The sequence below is a fragment of the Heptranchias perlo genome, chromosome 12 (assembly GCF_035084215.1).
Source record: "Heptranchias perlo isolate sHepPer1 chromosome 12, sHepPer1.hap1, whole genome shotgun sequence".
Taxonomy (NCBI): Eukaryota; Metazoa; Chordata; class Chondrichthyes; order Hexanchiformes; family Hexanchidae; genus Heptranchias; species Heptranchias perlo.
The window spans coordinates 20509849-20528033 of NC_090336.1; the positions used below are offsets into that span (position 1 = coordinate 20509849).

The 18185-nt window shown below is 42.1% G+C and overlaps 1 protein-coding gene across 2 annotated transcripts in view; it reads left to right on the forward strand.

Moving 5' to 3' along the window:
* ptprja (protein tyrosine phosphatase receptor type Ja) overlaps positions 1 to 18185 on the forward strand; it is a 158724-nt gene that overhangs the window by 87972 nt on the left and 52567 nt on the right. For both annotated transcript variants that reach the window (XM_067993731.1, XM_067993730.1), the window contains 6 exons: positions 2869 to 3135; positions 6190 to 6465; positions 8821 to 9093; positions 10019 to 10285; positions 13028 to 13303; positions 17160 to 17441. In XM_067993731.1, the coding sequence (XP_067849832.1) occupies positions 2869 to 3135; positions 6190 to 6465; positions 8821 to 9093; positions 10019 to 10285; positions 13028 to 13303; positions 17160 to 17441 (1641 nt within the window). The remainder of the gene's footprint in view (positions 1 to 2868; positions 3136 to 6189; positions 6466 to 8820; positions 9094 to 10018; positions 10286 to 13027; positions 13304 to 17159; positions 17442 to 18185) is intronic.

Sequence of the window (18185 nt, forward strand, 5' to 3'; positions counted from 1 at the left end):
CTCAAATCTCCCCCTAACCTTCTCTGCTGTAAGGAGAACAACCCCAGCTTTTCCAATCTCTCCGCATTTCTGAATTCCCTCAACCCTGGTACCATTCTAGTAAATCTCTTCTGCACCCTCTCTAAGGCCTTGACATCCATCCTAAAGTGAATACAATACTCCATCTGAGGCCTAACCAGTGTTTTATAAATGTTTAGCATAACTTCCTTGCTTTTTTACTCTATGCCTCTATTAATAAAGCCAAGAATCTCACATGCTTTTTCAACAGTCTTCTCAACTTGTCCTGCCACCTTCAAAAATTTGTGTACACACATCCCCAGATCTCTCTGTTCCTGTACCCTCTTTAAAATTGTACCATTTAGTTTATATTGCCTCTCCTCATTCTTCCTACCAAAATGTATCACTTCACAAAGGCGAGAGCAGAACAACACAATGATAATAGAGTGGACCTTTCAATGTAACCTTTGACAATATCCAGGGTATAACTGGTATGTGGAATGTGTGGAAATCAGTTTGGATTGAATCCGCATGACTGTAATGTGATGGAGTGCTTCATTTTCTCAGAAATGGTAAAAATTAACAAGCACTTATCAAGTACCCTCTGCCAAGAGTTGTGGAGCATTTAAGTTTTCACTACCAAGATGATCCTACACATATTGCCTTCTAGGTGGAACAAAATCACTGCTGTGTGGAGCTTTTGCTTGAGTAAAGAATCTATAAGAACAAAGAGTTAACGTGTCGAACATCTGAAGTCTACTTACTACCATTATATCACAAGTCAAAATACTCTCAAACTTTTGGTGAATTTCTTCAAACATTTACAGCTTCAGGGCTAGGATCTGTAGATTTAGACTAGTAACACGGCAGTACCCCATGCTGATTCTATAGTATTTCACAGCACTGGAGCAGAAGTCTCCAGATTGCAAGCTTGACCGGAGCCCTTGAGTCCAAACATATTTCATGTAATTTTAGTTATTGAGTTTCTCTTGAGTGTTGTTAATCAATCCTCATGGAACAATATGTAATTTTCAAAGTATGGCAGCCACAGCTCCTAAATAGGTACCACATGAAACTTTACAATGTACACTAGCAACCACCTGCTCAGATGGGCTTCCAAAAGACTTTGTTTACCACTACTCTTTGTTGCACTTTTATCAGAAGTAAAGTAGGAAAAATCCATCCCTGATTCAACCATAATCAGTCCCACTGCCATTCTCACCCATGCAGCAAACCTCTAATCCAGCTGTAAAACACTTAGCTAATTATTGTGATTGGCTTTATCAGCAGCTGTACCAGTCTACAAACCACTGAGTAATGGGAAGGAGAGCAAGCTGCCCTGCCTACACCAGAAAATTCACCAATATATTTCCCATACATGCTGTAGTTAAGCTTCTACTTTTTGACGGTTGTGAACTGAATTTTGCCAGTAATTTATTTAATATTAATTCATAAGAAGAATTTCAGACTCTGATTACTCCTCAACTCCTGTATGTTATAGCCAATATGTTAAATCAAACTGTGAATCGATGATGTTGCAGTTATTCTCTCTGTTGTGGGAGAACTATTGAAGTTTTATGTTATCCATTGATACATTGTATTTTTTCCCAAACTGGTCAATAAAATCAGCCAAAAGCAGTTTCTTCCATACTGAAGATTACATCATGCCTCACCTTGTGTTTAGTAAATAATAGAGATAATGAGGTCTGTTGATCAAACCAGAGAACTCCCTGCAACTGAAGTTCTAGGTAAATTATTGTGAACAAAACATTGTCAAGATATCCATTCCCCTTCAAAATGTCCATCTGCCCTCCTACCAATCGATTACCTGTTTGTTGTCCTCTTCCTCATTGTCTTCCACCCATTCCTCTTCCCATGTCTCCCATTTTTTTTCCCTCCCACTTCATTTGTTTCCTCAAAATTAATGAATGGAAGATCACGCTGACCATGAAGCGGGTGCACTGACCTTTGCGCATGAATTGCTGATAGAAGCTCTGATCTCATGAAGCTCTGCACCAAGCGCAATAAATTGTAAAATTTACCCCAATAAGCCTTTGTTTTAAAATAATTTTTTGCAATTGATTTGTGATGCAGTGTCTATTAAAGCCTTGATGTGGAGATGCCGGTGATGGACTGGGGTTGACAATTGTAAACAATTTTACAACACCAAGTTATAGTCCAACGATTTTATTTGAAAATCACAAGCTTTCAGAGGCTTCCTCCTTCCTCAGGTGAATGTCAAGGAATCCTCGAACCTTTCACAAGGAATCCTCGAACCTTTCACAAGGATTCCTTGACATTCACCTGAGGAAGGAGGAAGCCTCCGAAAGCTTGTGATTTTCAAATAAAATCGTTGGACTATAACTTGGTGTTGTAAAATTGTTTACAATTATTAAAGCCTTGACATTACGTTGTGTAAATATCAGAATGCAAACTCTTTAAAAGCGTGATTTGAAGTTCTTTTCACAATTTAGCATTATCCTGTTTATTTTAAAATCTTTGCAAAGAAATTTCAAATGAATATGTCGAGCATTTGTTTTCTAATATTTGCACATAATCATTTCAAGGCCAAAACAATAAGATGTAGCATACACTTGGTGCAGATTTCGTGATGATTCTGATGCCAGTGCTGGCTTTTGGAACTGCAAGCAGTGCTCCAGGAGGGAGGGACATTGCAAGAATCCCTAAAAACGCAGTGTAGTCTCTTCCTTCTAACCCGCGCACGCACACACACACACCTCTTCCAAGCCAAAGACAATTTGCATTTATAAAGCACCTTTAGCATAGAAAAGCGTCCCAAAGTGCTTCACAGAGGCATCAGGAATCGGTATACACTGGTACAGGTCGGAATAATTTTTTTTTTCCACTCAGTTCCCAGCATTCCTGGAAGTATCAATGTGACCAACTTCAGCACCAGTTCCATCTCGTTAAACTGGGGAGCACCTGCGGACATGGATGTTGGAAGTTATACCTTCAACGTCACCTACAATGATAGTTCTACTACTGAGTCCATGACAGCAGAAATGAACTCCACCACAATTTCGAACCTTGCTTCTGGAACTGGTTATACTATTTCTGTGGCCACCATTGGACCTGGTGGATTGCAGAGTAACTTTGTGTCAATAACTCAGTTCACCAGTAAGTGTAACTTCCATTCTCAATTCCCAGAAGGAATTTAAAATTAATAATTCCTTTTCCTTTCCCTTGTGCGTATCCACACCGCCCTCAGCCATGAGATCAGATGACCACCTCCTATCTCTGCTTATACTGCTGTAAAACTGGCCGCTGAGAGCTGGGTCCAAATGCCTTGGGCTGACTTTCTCTGAAAAGTGCCCAGCGTGCTCTCTCCACTTACTTTCATGGCTAAAATCAGTAACTTAGCATACGAGCGATGCCACACATACTTGGTGCCACCACTCCCTGGCACAGTACATTAATTCTTTGGCACACTGAGCTGTCTTGATGATTGTATTTTTCCCTTTTATTAAAGCAGTGTAGCTCTAATGTTTTCATATTGATTTGTTATTAGTATGCTTGTTTAATTATGAGTTGTCACTGAGTTCCTTTCGTTCTCCACATCTCTCCCGGGAAAGTTAGTGCAGGTTGCAGATGTCGCCCGTCTCTGGCAAAACAAGACAACACTTTGCAGTTTTCCAGCCCTCGATGTCACACATGTGGAAAGTAACTGTATAAATGTTCTCCCCATTTACTTATAAATGGGGCAGTTTAACAATTTTTTTTTATTGCCTTCTTCATTTGCACAATCATTACCAAAATAGGAAGCAATGTGTTCAATTAGATTGCTAATGGTTAGGTGAATGCAAGTGTTAAATATTGAGTAAATGATCAAATTTTGTTTGGCTTATGTTTCAGCTCAACCAAACAAAACTTCCAACTTGGTCTGGTGTTTGCTTAGCCATGTCACTTTCTTTCAAGCTCACCTTTACTGCATGTTAATAGCCCCTAGTCAGCTGTGAAACTGCTTTCTGCTCAAGGTCCTCTAATCAGGTTTCTGTCATGCCTACAGCAGTGACACCATGCTGGTCAAAGGAACAAACAACATAACTGTGTGACTGTGACCACAGATTACTGTCCCTTCTCATGCTCTTTGACTATCTGCAATACTGGCAACCACTCCATCTTCCTCAAGTGTCTCTCTTTCACAGCCCACATCCATGGAACTGCTGACTCATGGTTCCATTCCTGCCTTTCTTTAAATCACCTCTAATAACTCCTTCTGTAATAACTCTTAACTTCTCTTGGCACCTCTGCTATACTCCACAGGTTAACTCTGCTCCATTCTTCTTAATTCATATGCTCCAAGGCTGTTGCTGTTGTCTTCAACTGCTTGTCCAACATTAAAGCCTGGATAAGTCACAAATGTTGGCAAAACAAATGCCCTATCCAGATCCTGCATACAATAGCCTTGACTCCATCATCATCCCTGGCTGGCACCTCAGAGTAAACCCAAAGGTAGTATATCTTGGCATTTGCTCAAATCTAAGCACAGCTTTTTCCCCCTATTCGGTCCAAGTCAATGCATGTTGAAGATGTCGTCCGTCTCTGGCATAGCTTTCTTTCACCTCCAAATCATTGCTCACCACTGCCCCGTTTCTCCCCTTCCAGGAGGTTTAATGCACATCACCTTAGACTTGATTTCTCTACCATTTTCCTTGGCACCATCCCTGTTTCCTCCACAAACTATTATTTAACCAGAAATTATCAGCTCACGTCTTGACCCACAGTCCCTCAACCCTCATCTTTATCAGTTCCATTGACTTCCTATGCACCAGGGAATCGATTTTAAGATCATCACCTTTAAATCGCTCCATGGCTTTGCCCACACCCTACCACAGCGATCTCCAGATGTACGTCCTTGCACGTACTTATCATATCTCCAACAATGGTTTCCTCTTCGTTCTCTGCTCAAACATTGATATCCACTCTCAGCCATTGCACTACTGCCATACTCCTTCCCTCAACGCCTTCATATTCTCATCTCTCTGCCTCCCTTTAAAAACCTCCTCAAAACCTTTTTTTCTAACTCTGTTTTTGCCCCCTCCTAACAACAACAAAAACTTTCATTTATACAGCACACTTAATGTAGTAAAATATCCCAAGGCGCTTCACAGGAGCATTATCAAACAAAATTTGACACTGAGCCACATATGGAGATATTAGAATAGGTGACGAAAAGTTTGGTTAAAGACATAGGTTTTAAGGAGCGATTTAAAGAAGGAGAGGGATAAAAGGGCAGAGGGGTTTAGGGAGGGTATTCCAGAGCTTAGGGCCTGGGCAGCTGAAGGCACAGCTGCCAATGGTGGAACGATTAAAATCAAGGATGCGCAAGAGGCAAGAAATGGAGGAGCGCAGAGATCTCGTAGGGTTGTAGGGCTGGAGGAGGTTACAGAGATAGGGAGGGGTGAGGCCATGGAGGGATTTGAAAACAAGGATGAGAATTTTAAAATCAAGGCATTCCCAGACCGGGAGCCAGTGTAGGTCAGCGAGCACAGGGGTGATGGGTGAACAGGACTTGGTGCGAGTTAGGGCAGCAGAGTTTTGGATGAGCTCAAGTTTATGGAGGGTGGGAGATGGGAGGCTGGCCAGGAGAGCATTCTCTTTCCTGCACGCTGTATACTTTCTTGTCCACCACCCTGTAAAGCACTCATAGTTGTCTCTGTATATGAGGAACATTTCAGAATTGAACTAATAGATCTGCTTTTTGTGGGAGAAAACTTCTACCTCATTGTCTACTCAGTAGAAATTTCTACCAATTTCACAAACACTTTCTTTACTGATCTTAACCCAAGATAACACATCTCACTCCTTGGAGCTGTGCAACCACCCACCCCTGATTTCAGAGGTGTTATCCAGTTCTTTAATTCCCTTTTACACCATTCAGTGATAGAAGTTTCCATTGAATTAGTTTTGCAGTATGAGAAAGTGACCAAAACCTCAGGTAAGGTCCAAGTATCCTTTTACCTTTGGTAGGTTAGTAAGGTTGATTTATGAAAAAGGGACAGGTCTCTTGGGAGAAGGTTATTAGATCCAATTACTAAAAGCTCTAATGTTTTTACTTCTATGTGACTTAATGTCTGTTTATGTAAAATGTTTATCACCAATTGCTGGTTTACTTGAGCTATGATTTTCCATAGCTCATTGATTAACAAAATGGATAACTCTTTTCAACAGAACCGAACCCAGTGAGTAATATACAGGTTGTCAATGTTAACACCAGATCCATAACTCTAAACTGGACACGACCAATAGAATATGGAAAAGAGTATACATATATGGTACTGACAAAGAGAAGCTCAGCACCTACTGATGTCTATGGAAATGTAACTGTAAAAATTGAAAACATTACTGTGGAAGATCTGACCCCTGGAATCGAATACACCTTCACCGTTATCACATTGGCAGCAGATGGCACCCCAGCTGCATCCGTGATAATATCCAGCTACACAAGTAAGTGCTGCAAAGTGTGGCATCTCATAAAAGTAAATTGAATTTTTTTTTTTTTATTCGTTCACGGGATGTGGGCGTCGCTGGCAAGGCCGGCATTTATTGCCCATCCCTAATTGCCCTCGAGAAGGTGGTGGTGAGCCGCCTTCTTGAACCGCTGCAGTCCGTGTGGTGACGGTTCTCCCACAGTGCTGTTAGGAAGGGAGTTCCAGGATTTTGACCCAGCGACAATGAAGGAACGGCGATATATTTCCAAGTCAGGATGGTGTGTGACTTGGAGGGGAACGTGCAGGTGGTGTTGTTCCCATGCGCCTGCTGCCCTTGTCCTTCTAGGTGGTAGAGGTCGCGGGTTTGGGAGGTGCTGTCGAAGAAGCCTTGGCGAGTTGCTGCAATGCATCCTGTGGATGGTGCACACTGCAGCCACAGTGCGCCGGTGGTGAAGGGAGTGAATGTTTAGGGTGGTGGATGGGGTGCCAATCAAGCGGGCTGCTTTATCTTGGATGGTGTCGAGCTTCTTGAGTGTTGTTGGAGCTGCACTCATCCAGGCAAGTGGAGAGTATTCCATCACACTCCTGACTTGTGCCTTGTAGATGGTGGAAAGGCTTTGGGGAGTCAGGAGGTGAGTCACTCGCCGCAGAATACCCAGCCTCTGACCTGCTCTCGTAGCCACAGTATTTATATGGCTGGTCCAGTTAAGTTTCTGGTCAATGGTGACCCCCAGGATGTTGATGGTGGGGGATTCGGCGATGGTAATGCCGTTGAATGTCAAGGGGAGGTGGTTAGACTCTCTCTTGTTGGAGATGGTCATTGCCTGGCACTTATCTGGCGCGAATGTTACTTGCCACTTATTAGCCCAAGCCTGGATGTTGTCCAGGTCTTGCTGTATGCAGGCTCGGACTGCTTCATTATCTGAGGGGTTGCGAATGGAACTGAACACTGTGCAGTCATCAGCGAACATCCCCATTTCTGACCTTATGATGGAGGGAAGGTCATTGATGAAGCAGCTGAAGATGGTTGGGCCTAGGACACTGCCCTGAGGAACTCCTTTCTTAATTTCTTCTCCTCTCTCCTGAGGTGATAACTCATGCTGGGGTACAGTTCCAAAGAGACTGGTAGTCCCCCAGTACATCGCCAAAGGGGCCATTTTTCACTTGTGTGCCTAGACAGTGAGTAAGGGGGATGTCATAGCCAAGCCCAACACTCCCTCCACCTGCCATCCACCCCACATGCATTTTCCAGCTGGGGTGATCAGATAGCAATCAGAAGTGGGGAACCATAACGGAATTTTTCCCTGAGGTGTAATTTAGTACCCACCTAATTATCCAAGGTAAACTTAGCCCAAATTATGAATCAAATGTGGGCTCTTTGTCTTTGTGGCACAACGCCACACCATATGATGCAATTATCTACTGACTCGAGCCCTCTCAAGTCTTTACCAGCACTGTACATTTTAAAAATTCTCTATCCAGTGATGTAACCTCACATATAAATATCAAGGTGTCTTTTAAATTTTGCTTCTTGGGGAATTTTTGTGCTCATCGCGGTAAGGAATATCAGTGCTGGGGAAGTGAAAACTTTGCAGCTTGTCACAGCACCATTCATGAGGGATCCCAAATCAAGTTTAGTATATTTTAGATGCAAAGCTTCCCCCCTGTATATAGCCTCGGCATAGATGCTTTGCAAACTAAAGCCAGACTATATTGCCCTACAAACCACTCAGCTGTAGAAATGGCTGAGGGCAGAGAGAAGCTCTTTTTGCACTGCCCCAACAGCCTGACCTAACGCCAGCATCAGACACCCACTGCTGCAACAGCATCAATTTTCTTGGTGGGGTATAGGGGGTTCTAAGTAAAGTGCACAGTGTCATCTTCTACGAGGCCATTCACTGGTCCGCCAGATAGGAGGTACTGGTAGCCCAGGTTATTTAACAAGACCTTCCAGTCAAAGAAACTATTTTTCCTGGTGGGGAAATCCAGAACAAGAGGACATAACCTTAATATTAGAGCCAGAACATTCAGGAGGGAAATCAGGAAACACTTCTTCACACAAAAACCATAATAGAAATCTTGGACACTCTCTCACCAAAAAGATTGTGGATGCTGGGTCAACTGAAGCTTTCAAGACTGAGATCAATAGATTTTTGTTAGCTCAGGATATCAAAGGATAAGGAGCAAATGCAGGTAACTAGAGTTGAGGTACAGATCAGCCATGAACTAATTGAATGGTGGAACAAGCTCAAGCGGCTGAATGGCCTACTCCTGTTCCTATTATGTAATTGACTCTTCCCTCACCAAATTGCCACATTATCTTTCATATCTGAATCCTTCTGGAAGATTCACACTTCCTTCATCCCCACAGAAACTGTACAGGTGCCACATGAGAACATCACAGTGGAGAACAATGGGACAGTGGACAAACTGATTGTCTCCTGGATTCCTCCACCTGGCAAAGTGGAGGAATTCTTTGTCATCGTTAAAGATGTAAAAACTAATGAGGTGCGAGCCGACAACACAGCTTCTACATTGCCTGTAACATTCACCGGTCTTCGACCTGGGCGAGAGTACAACATCACAGTGATTACAAACAGCGGACCTTTCAATGTAACCTCTGACAATGTGCAGGGTATAACAGGTATGTGGAATGTGTGAAAATCAGTTTCGATTGAATCCAAGTGTCTTTAATGTGGGTGGGCATCATCTTATTAGAAATGGTAAAAAAAAATTAACAGCTTGCTAAGCACCCTCTGCCAAGTGCTACTGAACTTGAATCATTGAGGTAGAGGAATCTGATCTGTAGCATTTAACTATTGGCCCAGACACACTCTCTTTGTGAATGTCACCCAATAAGAAAGACTTGAATTTATATGGCATTTTTCACGACCTCAGGACGTCTCAAAGCCAATTAAGTGCTTTTGAAGTGTAGAAGGTAGGGAAATAAGGATGACGAACATTAGTGTATCATCAACGTAGGTTTGTTATCAGTGAAATAGGGGAGTTCTCATGTCCCAGGAACTGATTGTCATTTATGTATCAACCATTCCTGAGCTGGGATTTGACAAATGAAAATATCACAATAATTGAGTCACATGATTTTAATTATTTACTAAGCTAGTTTTGTCCTGCATTACCGTGGAGATAGCTGTTGGTTTGAGACTGCTAAACCTTATTTCTCTTGAATCTAAGTTAATAGACAGAGGAAATGTTTCCTCTCCAGACACTGGATGGGATTTTAACTTGTGTATCGAGGGTGAGAGGACATTAGCTGTGCAGTGTCTTCCATCAAAGACTGTAATTAACATTTCTCTTAACTCCACCCTCACAACACCTTCATGTCCCATTACTGTAAGACTTCTCTATCCCTTTATAGACAGATTTGGTGCTGGCCTGATATTCTGATACCAGTCCTAAGCCTTGGCCACCGCAAGTAGAGCTTTAGATTGGCAGAAATATTTCCAAGTCAAGGAACATCAAGCTGACAAATATCTCCCATCCCTTCAGAAATCGGTATACACTGGTACAGGTCGGAATAATATTTTTGTATTTTTTTTCCCACTCAGTTCCCAGCATTCCTGGAAGTATCAATGTGACCAACTTCAGCACCAGTTCCATCTCATTAAACTGGGGAGCACCTGCAGACATGGATGTTGGAAGTTATACCTTCAACGTCACCTACAGTGACAGTTCTACTACTGAGTCCAAGACAGCAGAAATAAACTCCACCACAATTTCGAACCTTACTTCGGGAACTGGTTATACCATTTCTGTGGCCACCATTGGACCTGGCGGATTGCAGAGTGACTTTGTATCGATAACTCAGTTCACCGGTAAGTGTAACAAGGAATGTGATAATCAGTATTGCCAAAGTGAGCCTTAAAAAGCAGGAGGACTTTGCAATGTATAATTCCCTTTGTAAGAAAATAATGAGGAATTTTCGCATTGGGAAATCTTCTGAGTTTCTGAGTAACAAGTTGAGAAGTGGGTGAAAATTCGTAATGCTACTCTTTATTTAATAATTTATTCACCGAATTGTGTGTTCTGCTCAATTTGAGAATGCCATATCAGTCATGCCATTTTGGATCAATGTCCCTTCAGATCACTAGGGTCCTTACTAGGGTTTGCCATATCATAGTAGCATACAGTACAGAAGGAGGCTATTTGGCCCATCGTGCCTGTACTGGCTCTTTGGTAGAGCTATCCAATTAGTCCCACTCCGCTGCTCTTTCCCCATAGCCCTGTAAATTTTTTCCCTTCCCTTTCCCCCAAAGCCAGATCTCCCTGGATGACGAAAGAGAGAAAGTAAGATAAAGCAGAAAAAGGGGCGATTGACAGATGTCAGTTTGACAATACAAGTGAGAACCGGCTGAATATAGAAAGTACAGAGGAGAAGTGAAAAAGGAAATGAGAGGCAAAGCGAGAGTATGAGAATAGACTGGCGGCCAACATAAAAAGGAATCCAAATATCTTCTATAGGCATATAAATAGTAAACAGGAAGTGAGAGGAGGGGTGTGGCCGATTGAGGACCAAAAAAGAGATCTAGGCATGGAGACAAAGAGCATGGCTGAAGTACTAAATGAGTACTTTACATCTCCTTGACCAAGGATGAAGATGCTGCCTAAGTCACAGTAAGAGAGGAGGTAGCTGAGATACTGGATGGGCCAAAAATTGATAGAGGAGGTACTAGAAAGTCTGGCTGTACTTAAAGTAGATAAGTCACCTGGTCCAGATAGGATGCATCCTAGGTTGCTGAGGGAAGTAATGGTAGAAATTGCAGAGGTGCTGGCCTAATCTTCCAATCATCCTTAGATATGGGGGTAGTGCCAGACGACTGGAGAATTGCAAATGTTACACCCTTGTTCAAAAAAGGGTGTAAGGATAAACCCAGCAACTACAGGCCAGCCAGTTTAACCTCGTGGTGGACAAGTGTGGATTGATAAAGGAAAGCCAGCACGGATTTGTTAAAGGCAAATCGTGTTTAACTAACTTGATTGAGTTTTTTGATGAGGTAACAGAAAGGACTTTGGAGTTTTCACAGCACCAGCATCACCGAAGTGAATCTGAAAAAGCAGGTGCACTTTGCAGTGTAAGAAAATAATGAGGAATTTTCTCAATGGAAAAGGTTCTGAGTAAATGAGTTTAGAAGTAGGTGAAAATTCATAATGCTACTCTTTATTTAATAATTTATTTGCTGGGGTAAACCTGAATTGTGTGTTCTGCTCAATTTGAGAATGCCCTGTCGGTCATACCATTTTTGATCACTGTCCCTTCAGATCACTGTCTTGTAATCGTGCTCTTACTGGAGGTCTGCCATATGAGTAGTTGGATCAAATTTTTATTGAATTAATTATTTGTGGGAGTCTGTTTTGGCTGAGTCAGAAAAACATGCAAAACTGTATTATTAAGAGCTCCATTGAGAGACAGGAAGGAACAAAACTGCAAAATAAATGTTAGAACAGCCCAGGAATGCAGTAAGCTTCAGTGTAAACAAAGGAGTATGGTAGTGTAGTGGTTATGCTACTGGACCAGTAATTCAGAGGCCTGGACTAATAATCCAGAGACACAGAGTTCAAATCCCGCCATGGCAGTTTAGAGAATTTGAATTCAGTTTGAAAAAAAAGCTGAAAATAAAAAGCTGGGTATCAGTAAAATGTGACCATGAAGCTGTTGGATTATTGTAAAACCTAAATGGAAGCAAATCTGCCCTTCTTACCCGGTCAGGCATGTATGTGACTCCAGTCTCATGCTAATGTGGTGATTCTTGACTGTCTGAAGTGGCCTAGCAAGCCACTCAGTTGATTAAAATTGCTACTCAGAAGAAGGAGCACCATCACCTTTCCAGAGGCAATTTGGGATGGGCAATAAATGCTGACCTTGCCAGCGATGCCCATATCCTGAGAATTTTAAAAATTGAATTCTACTGGCTTCTTCAAATGGGTTTCTTTGTTTCTTGAGCTAAACTAATAGATTTCCACTGCAGATGGACTTGCCTTAACTACAGATAATGCTTCATTTAATCATTCTGGTGCAGCTTAGCTGTGTTGGCAAATAACAAAAGAGAGTTTTCAAGCCACGTTTGGTCTTGCAGGAGACTTCAACAGGTGACATTCCTAATTTATTCTCCTGATTCCTTTTTTTTAAATGAAAGATTTTTGGTTGGCAGTGATTATTGATAAGGGATGTCCAGAGTTGTAACACGTGCACTGTGGTCAGGCAGACGACAGCCACAATCTAAAGTGCCCTGTTTGAGTAAGAAGTCAGTGTGCTCCTTTTCCAATCAACTAGAATGTTGCAATAGTGAGATTCCCCTCTAACATCTTTCCTTTCTTGTTGATCTGCAGGTTGTACTCAGTGAATAAAATGCAGTTTTATTTTGTAACCCTGGAAAAATGCCTCGTCATTTGGATTCAGAGAGGCACTGGCTTGTGGGTTCTGATATCCCTCTAGAATAGCTCTTTTATTGACTCCAGCTTGTTTTGATCAGATTGTTGAAAGACCATCCCATGGCTTCTCGGTGGCTGTGTCCTTGTTAACACCCATAACATACCTTTTTAATTGTTTTCTTCGACAGTGCCAAACTCCATTCAGAACCTAGAAATAGTGCAGACTGATACAACCAGCATAATCCTGAAGTGGAAAAAACCATTCCAGTATAAAGATGAATATCACTACAGGGTGCTGACAGCTGAAAGCCCAGCACCCACAGGTAGTAATGGAAATCAAACCGTAAAAAATGAAAATGCTACCGTGTTGGGATTGACACCTGGAACCAACTACACATTTTCTGTTATCACGCTGGCACAGGATGGCACTGCAGCACTTCCAGTTACTATATCCACTTATACAGGTAACCACACTGGAGCATGAGAATCAAATTACCTGCATGCAATTGTTGATTGATGTTTGAAAAGGGTGTACATTCTCATTCTCAGGTCACATTAATAGAGGTGGCAATGCTACTGAGCCACACACCATGAGGATCCCAGGTTCAATTCCTGGTCTGTGATGAGTTAGCTGATTTCAGCCCGGACAGTGGTTGGAAGCATTACAATTCACCTCTCTGTCTTTGCGGGAGGGAGGAGAAACCAGAAAGAGTTCCTGCGTCTGACTGGTCTTCAGTGACCCAAGCTGTGGAATGTGTGTGTAGACAGCGGGTGAGGATAGAGTCAGGTTTGGCTGTGATGGTGCCTACACTCAAATAAACTGTGGGCGTTCACTAAATGAGCTCATTAATGATGAATGGACACTGGGGTGAGGTATTGGAGGGCTGCTGCTGTCTTTAGAACCATACCCCAATATGAGTTGTTGGCATCAGAAGGGGAGGAGTAGGAAAGTCTATACCAGAGGCATTGAGTGATCGGGTGTGAGTTTGCCTCCACAATTGCCCATTGACTTTCTACATATGAGGCATTGAATAAAGATTTAATCCAGGGAGAGAAAGGCAAAAGGCAGAATCGGTGGAGAGTTTGATCCACGACCCAGACATGTTACAGGGCACATAATTGGCACAGGTTTAGAAATGGGCCACTGCAGCTATGATCCATGAGTGCACATCTTTATGCCTCACCTTAAAAGATTTTTGGGATCAGAATGGTGTGAAGTACATCGGAGCTCCCAATGGTAGTACCCATGGAGTGTTTAGAGTTTGAATCTCAGTCAGGCACCTGTGTGGAAGTGCTTGGTGGTGGCCAGTCACTTTGCCAAAAGGGAAGAAGGGAAAATGGTTGAAATAGTCGCTCATGCCACTGCCGGGCACCCCAAGCATGAATAAGGACTTGCAATCTGGAAGCAGGTCATCTGTCATCACCTGGAGAGGTCTAAAATGGAAAGAGAAAATGACTGAGGAGAAATGCAAAATCCCAGGAACTAGAATGCATCCAGCCATAGTCGGTAATATTTGGGGGGGGGATCTTTCTTTTTTAAACATGTGTGTATAATTGGAATCCCTTCCCTTAGGATTGTGGAAAATATACCATCTTTGAATAGACTGGATGGATTGGAATACTGGGCCTGTGCACTTGAACCCACCTCATTTGTTCCATGTTCTCTGTCTGCCCAGACCCAGGAGGTCAACTGTAGCAAAATCAATGCAAAGCTTTGAGTTCCCTCCCCCACTTTCCCTGGCTCTGTACTTGCTCAAAAGCTTTAACTCTTTTAACATCTTCCAGTTCTGACAAAAGGTCTTTGACCTGAAATGTTAACTCTGTTTCTTTCTCCACAGACGCTGCCTGACTTGCTGAGCTTCTCCAGCATTTTCTGTATGTAATGAGTTTAGGCAGCTGCAATCTAGCTCCTAGTGGGCATGGGACCACTGCATAAATCATGACCCTACTGAGGCACCAATTGTCTCTAATTGGCAATCTCACTTGATGAAACACATAAGTAATAAAAGGGTAGTCTAAGTAAGGGTGGGGTCAATTAGGGACCAAAAATTCTTATGGAGGCAGAGGGTTGATGAGGGTAGTGCGGTTGATGTTGTGTATAAGGACTTTTGAAAGGCATTTGATAAGGTACTACACAATAGATTTGTGAGCAAAGTTAAAGCCCATGGGATTGAAGAGGCAGTGGCAACGTGGATACAAAACTGGCTAAGGGACAGAAAGTAGAAAGTAGTGATGAACGGTGGTTTTTCAGACTGGAGGGAAGTGTACAGTGATATATCCCCAGGGTCGGTGTGAGGACCACTGCTCTTTTTGATATATATTAATGACCTGGACTTGGGTATACAGGGTATAATTTCAAAGTTTGCAGATGACACAAAACTCTGAAAAATAGTAAACAATGTGGAGGATAGTAACAGACTTCAGGAGGACATAAACTGATGAAATGGGCAGATACATGTCAGATGAAATTTAATGCAGAGAAGTGTGAAGTGATACATTTTGGTAGGAAGAATAGGAGAGGCAATATAAACTGATACAATTTTGAAGAGGGTGCAAGAACAGAGAGACCTGGGGGTTCACATACACAAATCTTTGAAGGTGGCAGGACAAGTTGAGAAGGCTGTTAAAAAAAGCATATGGGATCCTTGGTTTTATTAAGAGAGACATAGAGTACAAAAGCAAGGAAGTTATATTGAACCTTTATTAAACACTGGTTAGACCTCAGCTGGAGTATTGTGACCAATTCTGGGCACCAAACTTTAGAAGGATGTCCAGGCCTTAGAAAGGATGCAGAAGAGATTTACTAGAATGGTACCAGGGATGAGGGACTTCAGTTATGTGGAAATACTGGTGAAGCTGGGGTTGTTCTTAGAGCAGAGAAGGTTAAGAGGAGATTTGATAGAGGTGTTCAAAATCATGAATGGTTTTGATAGAGTAAAGGTGAAACTATTTCCAGTGGCAGAGGATCGGTAACCAGAGGACACAGATTTAAGGTGCTTGGCAAAAGAACCAGAAGCGACATGAGGGAAAAAAAATTTACACAGCGAGTTGTTATGCTCTGGAATGCACTGCCTGAAAGGGTGGTGGAAGCAGCTTCAATAGTAACTTTCAAAAGGGAATTGGATAAATACTTGAAGGGAAAGAGCAGAGGAATGGGACTAATTGGATAGCTCTTTCAAAGAGCCGGCACAAGCATGATGGGCCAAATGCCCTCCATTGTAAGATTCTATAATTCTATGATTCCATGAGTCTTATGACTCATGAGTTCCATGATTCAATACAGGGTTACAAGTTTTGTCAATTACAGGCTTCAGAGAGGATTAATTATAACTTAAACAGTGCTGTGTGATTGGTTCAGTTTGTATATGATCAATAGTTCCTTTTTAAATGTCATATTCAAATGCTAGGAAATCCCAGAAACTCTTCTTTTAGGATGTAAAAAGAGCTGGTCTGTTTTGATCTGAGTCAGTTTCAAACTCTGAAAGAAGGAAGTTTGGATTAATATTGACTTCTGCGGTGGTGAGAAGTTTAACAGTATATACTTTCAAAGTTATTTGCAAAGGATTAACTTAGTACTTAAAGGTGTGATTCTTTTATTGGTCTTCCACTCAAGTTAGGTATAATGATTTCTGCTGTAAATATATAATGTATTATATGTGTGTTTCGTAATTGCTTTTTTTCTCTTAAATAAATTTGTTTAATAGTTTAAAACTTAAAATGAGGTCTGAAGGTTTAATGCTCTATTCACTGCTGGAAGACATGGGAGATCTTGTGAAGGTATAGCTATAAGTTCAGCAGCTAAAACTAATTAACAGACTTGGAGGATAAATTTTCCTCTTCTCCATTCCTGGTGCATGCCAGAAGCACATATCGTGAAGTTGCACATTCCCAGCTCCTAAAATGAACGGGCGGAAAATCACTGGCTCAGGATGTGCAATTTTCTGATATGCACCAGGAGCACAGAAATTGAAAATCTCCAAAGGTTTTCTTTTTGTTATCCTGGGCATGTTACTGGAAGCTTAGCTAGATCACAAAGGCATGAGCAGTTGGAATTTACCCATGAGAGCCAAAATAATCTTGAGGACGAAGGGTAGAAAAGGCTCAAACAGAACAACACAGCACCCAGCCAGGAGGAGGATGAGGGTTGTGAACTTGGGCCTAGATGGTAGGAGGAGATGAATGGACTCAAAACAGTACTTTCTCATTCCTATACCCAGACCCTAATGATGACTGTGTTATGGTGAAATGCAGCCAACATACCAGTGACATTGTCATGCCAGGTCCCACTGTCATGCACTAATCTTGTTATTTTCTAAACAGCACCTATGAAAATACCAACTGAAAACATCTCCCTGAGCAACAAGCACACAACTGATTCATTGACTGTTTCCTGGATCCATCCACCAGGAGGTGTTGAGAATTTCAAAATTGACATCGAAGATTCTCTAAACCCAACATCATACAAGAACAGCACCACTGTACCATCTTCAACAAATAGTGTTGTATTCAGCAGCCTGCGCCCTGGAAGGAAGTACAATGTAAACGTGACAACGATTAGTGGGTCCCATGATATACCTTCAGATTCTGTAACTCGCGCAACAAGTAAGTACAGAGTACATTATAATTGCTTTTAGTGTCAGAATTTGCAATTCCCTTTCCAATTTTCTAAGGAATCAAGCTAACTGGACTGTCACACTGAATTAGTTTCCTCATATCTTGACTATATTCTTTCTCACCTTATCCAGTTTCTACTCACCCACATCCACAACTTTTCTGATTTCATCTGCCACTTTGATTAAAATTAGATTTTCCAGTCCCAAAAGTCTCCTTTTCTCCATGGATGTACTGTCCCTCTACACTTCCTGCCACCACCAGGGTGTTCTCCAGACCCTCTGCTTCTTTCTTAAGCAATGACCCAACTGCTCTCCTCCACTTGGCTGAACTTGGTCTCATCCTGAACCACTTCTCTTTTAACTATACTCCTTTCTTCCAGATAAAAGGGGTTGCTACGGGAGCCTGTCCTTTTATAGGACATGTGGAACATTTCTTATTCCAAGCCTACTCAGACTTCCTCCTTGACTCCTTCCTCTGTAACGTTGATGACTGTGCTGGTGCTGCTTACTCTAGCTGCCCAACCTATGGCACTTTGCTGTGCAACTGTATGTTGCAACAATGTATGCAAGCTACAGGAACAGTATCTCATCTTAACCCTGGGCACTGTGTAGCTCTGTGGTCTGAAGAATAACTTCAGCAACTTCAAACTTTAGTTACATCCCCCCCCCCCTCCTTCTCTTTTGAGCTAAGCTTGTACAGTGGGTCTTTTGGTGTCTGGAAGGAGGGGAGCCA